Consider the following 5,441-nt stretch of genomic DNA (forward strand, 5'->3'; position numbering starts at 1 on the left):
GAGAGAGAGACAGCCAGCGAGAGAGGGAACACAAGCAGAGGGAGTGGGAGAGAAAGAAGCAGGCTCCCAGTGGAAGAGCCTGATGTGGGGCTCGACCCCAGAATGCCAGGATCACGCCCTGAGCCGAAGGCAGATGCTTAACGACTGAGCCACCCAGGCGCCCCTATTTTAAGGATCTTTAATACAAAAACTGACACTGAAATTATACCAAATATGCGTATGCTAGATTTGTACTCTATCTATCCATGAATTCATAAATACAAACCTTACCCACTGTAAACATTCTTCTTGGAATTATAAAAATATTCATGGGAATGCTGATATTCAGATTTGAGGTTATAAAGCTGACATTATAGGGGGATGAATGTCCCCTAGAGGTTTGTGTGCCTGTATCCAGAGATAGTAAGGGAAGTTTGAAGAAGCTCCTCTCTTTGTTGTAAAAAGAAAAAATCGGGAGGAAAATTATACACACTCTAAATTAGACTCTTATATCTCCAGAATTCCTATCTCAAAAGAGAAGGTGGATATGACTATGGGTAACTACTCCTTGACAACTGAATTTATCCTCATAGGATTTACGGATCACCCAGAGTTGAAGAGCCTTCTGTTTGTGGTGTTTCTTACTATCTATGTGATCACCATGGTGGGGAATCTTGGCCTGGTGGCATTGATTTTTACAGAGCGTCGTCTTCACACACCAATGTACATCTTTCTGGGCAACCTGGCTCTAATGGATTCCTGTTGTTCCTGTGCCATTACTCCCAAGACATTAGAGAACTTTTTTTCTAAGGACAGAAGGATTTCCCTTTTTGAATGCATGGCACAATTTTATTTTCTTTGCCTTGCTGAAACTGCAGACTGCTTTCTTTTGGCAGCAATGGCCTATGATCGCTATGTGGCCATATGCAGCCCACTGCAGTACCACACCATGATGTCAAAGAAACTCTGCATTCAGATGACCACAGGGGCCTACATAGCTGGAAACCTGCATGCCATGATGCATATAGGGTTTCTCTTTAGGTTAACTTTCTGTGGGTCAAATCAAATTAATCACTTCTTTTGTGATGTTCTTCCATTATACAGACTCTCCTGTGTTGACCCTTATATCAATGAATTGATGATATTTATCTTTGCAGGTTCAGTTCAAGTCTTCACTATTATCATAGTCATAGTCTCTTATCTCTGCATCCTTTCGATGATTTTCAAAATGAAATCCAAGGAGGGAAGAGGCAAAGCCTTATCTACTTGTGCATCCCACTTTCTCTCTGTCTCAATATTCTATGGTTCTCTTCTCTTTGTGTACGTTCGACCACATTCAGGTAAAGAAGACGGTAAAGACTTACCTGTTGCTGTTTTTTATACTCTAGTAATCCCTTTATTAAACCCTTTAATTTATAGTCTAAGAAATAAGGAAGTAATTAATGCTATGAAAAAAAATATAAAGAAAATTTTATAACATTCTAAAAAAAATCATCCCCTGTGGGATATTAACTTAAATCTGATAAATTGTTTTTCAAAATCATGGAATATTGAGAAAGTAGAAAATGACCACTTTGTACATAAAACATTCCGTTACTAAAACATGATAGTATAGGAGTCAAATAAATAAGGTCAGCAAGGATACATTCTGCTACAAAGTATTCCAAAATCTAAGCTACTAGCTCCCAGCAAGAACGAATTAAAATAATTTTTCTTGAGGTCACAAACTGTGTCACCAAAAAATTAGCCAAAATTATTAACTAATTGTTTCAACATATAATGAGTTACCATTTTCAACAAAAAACAAATACTGGGAATAGAAGTCAGTATATATAAAGATTACCTCCATTTAATATTGTTGACAAATTTCTGGAATTCCAAAATATAATCTTACAAACTCTGGCACATTCCAGGTTCTCAAGAATTAATTCCATCTGAAACAACATCATCCATGAGAAGTAAACTGAGTATATTCGATTCTTAATTTTCTTTGAGTTTATTCAACGGAATATATTTGAATATTAATTCACACAGAATATCTATTCTCAAATCAAGAATATTTTCATCCTTAAAAGGGGAAATTTTGGTATATATCTTTGTCACAATTAAAAAATATTAAAAACAAGAAAAAATACTAATAAAAATGTAGTGTTATTTAATTTTACTCTCAAGTTCTCTGAAATACAGTATCTGTATACTGGTGATTTATCGATCTGTAGTTTAAATAGATGGTATTCATACTGAAATCCATAGGGACTTGGGTATTTTCATATAGTTTGATTAGGTGTCCGTCAAAAATGAAGTGCAATCATGAATACATTAAACTAATTGAAGGGGTTTTTCCTTCTGATATTACTTGTCTTGTTTGTTACTAGGAATTCCACCAACCTGTACTGACTCCAGTGTAAATTACTGATATGTTCACAGCATTAACAAAAAGTTGGAGATGCTGTAAAGCATAAATGAGGCACAAAATAATGAAAATTCTGAATGCCTAAACAAAAAATATTTATTGATCACTTACATATGCAAATATAAAAAAAATAATTTACTGAGAACATGTTATCTGCTAGGCACAAAGCTAGACATCTCATATATATTACCTACCAACTGGTTAGACATGATTTTTCATGTCTTTTCTCAGTAAAAACCTCATACTTTGAAACATTGAGAAGCTTGCTCTAGTTCATCCAGGTGATTGAGCTAGAATTTGTATCAATGCTGCTTGGGAGTTCAGAAAATGGAAAGCTTTGTCACCCAGGGTATTTAGTCCTTATGTAGCTTCAGAAGTAAGATGTGCCTTAAAAATGATTTTTTAAAAATGATGTTTGGAGGAAAAAAGGAGTGAATATGACCACAGTCCATGTGTATGGAAATAAGTGGGACACTGGGAACTGAGGTGAAGGAGGTGAACCATGGACAGAGTCAGAAAGCTGACAAAACTGTTGTTAAGAGCTGTTGCCAAATATGGGAAATAAAGGTGGAAGGGGATCAGGTTACTGAGAATCTTAAATGTCACCCTAAGGAATCTGAATTTATATCAGAGGCATCAGACAATAGATTCTTCCTAGAACCAGGTAATATGATTGTATTTTTCAGAAAACTAATCTGGCAATTGATTGGAATGAAGCTGGAAGCAATGAGGCTAACCTCAGGCATTCCTATATTAGATGATGAGAGCTGACACTGGAGGATAACAGGAGAGGAGTGCACAGATATCAGCAACATTTTAAAGAAAAAATAGTAAACTGTAACTAGTGGATAATAAAATGAAGGTATATCTTCTTCCTTGGGAGTACCAACCTAGTTGTAACAGATTTCCTATCACTAATACTTAAAAAGGTACCTGACACATTTGGCCATTCACTAACCATTTCCTGTAATATATTTTAATATAATCATTTAAGTTAATATACAATAGGTTTGTTATTTTTAAACAAGTCAATAAATAATTTTTAATTTCTTTTTTAAATTTCTAATATTGTAAATACTGTTGGTTATAACCCACACACACAAAGCTCTACAGGGTCCTAAACACTTTTTTAAAGAGTGTAAAGGAGTCCAGATACCAGATTAGATGAGTGCTGTTCCTTTGTACCACTCTCTATTTTAGGGGATATTTTTAGTTGTCAGATTCACATGCACTGATCCCTTTCCCTTTTCCGGGGGTACCACAAATTCTGTTTATGTATTTCTGCACCACCCACTTCCAACCCTTAGCAACACTGAAGCCTACAGGTCTGTTAAGGGAAGAGTCTGTGACTTATTTGGGGCCAATGAGACAAAGAGGTAATTTTGTGGAGGTTTCAATATGTTGCCTTTATTTTGAAAAAGATCCACAGAAAAAGGTAGTCTTTCTTCTTCTGAACGTCATGCTGTGTGGATATGAAATCTGCCACAGTCTATAAGCATTTTACCTTCAAAAGAGAAACCAGCCTGGAGATGAAGTCAACACACAAAGGAGGGCTTGGCTGACCCATTAACCATCCCTTCTCATTTTACATTGCAATAGATCTTCTTAATGTTAAGTTTGTTAAAATATAAAAAATGCTTTTATTGCAACTGAATAGATATTACTGATACATTCATGTCTCTTCCTCATCTCTCATTTTCTGCTTTATTTTAAATTAATTCTCAGACACCCTTTTAGCTTACAAATAACTTTTCATCAGAATCCATTTAACTACTCAGCACAGCTATTATATTTTTTACTTTTATTTTTATATTTTAATTTCCTATAACCCCACTGGAAAAATGGGGCACAAAGAGGTTTCATAATTTGTCCACAGAAATATTAAGGTGGAGGTCAGGGATCAAATCTAAGGATCATATCCAAAATCCATGTTCTTAATCACTAAGTGATATTATACACAACTTAGAGAAGTGAAAGTAGCAAGAGAGGAAAACTTTCAAGAAACTAAGCTGTAAAGTGGGCAAAGAAATAGGGCAGAGGGTCAAGAAAAATGTGAATCAATGATATTTTCCTCGAGATTTATTTTGAAAAATTTCAAACCTAAAAGAAAGTTGAGAGGATCCCCATGAATTTTTTTTTAAATCAAGATAATTATTTGTTAACATTTCACCACATTTGCCCAATAATTCATCTGCAAATGTGTATATATACATATTTAAAACACATATGTATACGTGTCTATACATATATACATATACATGAGATTTAGACAGTTTACCCATAAATTTTTCAACATATATCTCAAAAGAACAAAGACATTTCCTACATTGTCATATCATTTTTTAAAAGATCTTATTTATTTGTTTGAGAGAGAGAGAATGAGAGAGAGAGAGAGCACTAGTGGGAGGGGGTTGGAGGGAGGACACAAGGGGAGGGAGAAGCAGACTCCCTACTGAGCAGGGAGCCCTAGGTGCATGGGGCTTGATCCTGGGATCCCAGGATCATGACCTGAGCTGAATGTAGATGTTTAACTGAGCAAGCCACCCAGGCACTCCTGTCATATCATTATTATCCCCAGGAAATTTAACATCACCTAATATGATGTTCACAATAAAATTTTTCCCAATTTTCCCCAAATTGTCCTTCTTAGCAATTCATTTTTTCATCAAGAATTCAATTAAAAGGCCACTATTTGCTTTATTATCATTCCTTAATCTCCTGTAATCTAGAAGAAGCTTCTTGCTTTTTTTTCTTTCATGACATTGAAAATTTTAAAATATTTGTGTCAGACATCATGTAAAATATCCCACCATCTCTATTTTTGTGATGTTTCCTCGTGAGGAGATTGAAATTAAATAATTCAACGATCTATGGGTGTGCTTGTTTTTCTTTTCCCATCATGAGGCCCATCACATTAGTTTGTCCTGTTAAGTGATGCTGTTTGCTGATTACTTCATTAAGGTGGTACCATCAGGTCTTTCTACTATAAAGATAACTTATTTCCTTGCTATTAAAATCTAATCTGTAGGGTGGTACATTGACACCATGT

The 5,441-nt window shown here is 35.1% G+C and overlaps 1 protein-coding gene across 1 annotated transcript; it reads left to right on the top strand.

Moving 5' to 3' along the window:
- Window positions 1-526: 526 nt before the first annotated feature.
- Window positions 527-1,456, top strand: LOC103662022 (olfactory receptor 5K1-like). The gene has a single exon (XM_008689683.2). The coding sequence runs from the start codon at window positions 527-529 to the stop codon at window positions 1,454-1,456; it is 930 nt and encodes a 309-aa protein (XP_008687905.2).
- The last annotated feature ends 3,985 nt before the right edge of the window (window positions 1,457-5,441 follow it).

This window comes from Ursus maritimus, unplaced genomic scaffold (assembly GCF_017311325.1).
Source record: "Ursus maritimus isolate PB19 unplaced genomic scaffold, ASM1731132v1 scaffold_4, whole genome shotgun sequence".
NCBI classification, from domain to species: Eukaryota; Metazoa; Chordata; class Mammalia; order Carnivora; family Ursidae; genus Ursus; species Ursus maritimus.

What these genes read in the sequence shown, in the direction of transcription:
- LOC103662022 (XM_008689683.2), top strand. Translation starts at nt 527, where the DNA reads ATGACTATGGGTAACTACTCCTTGACAACTGAATTTATCCTCATAGGA.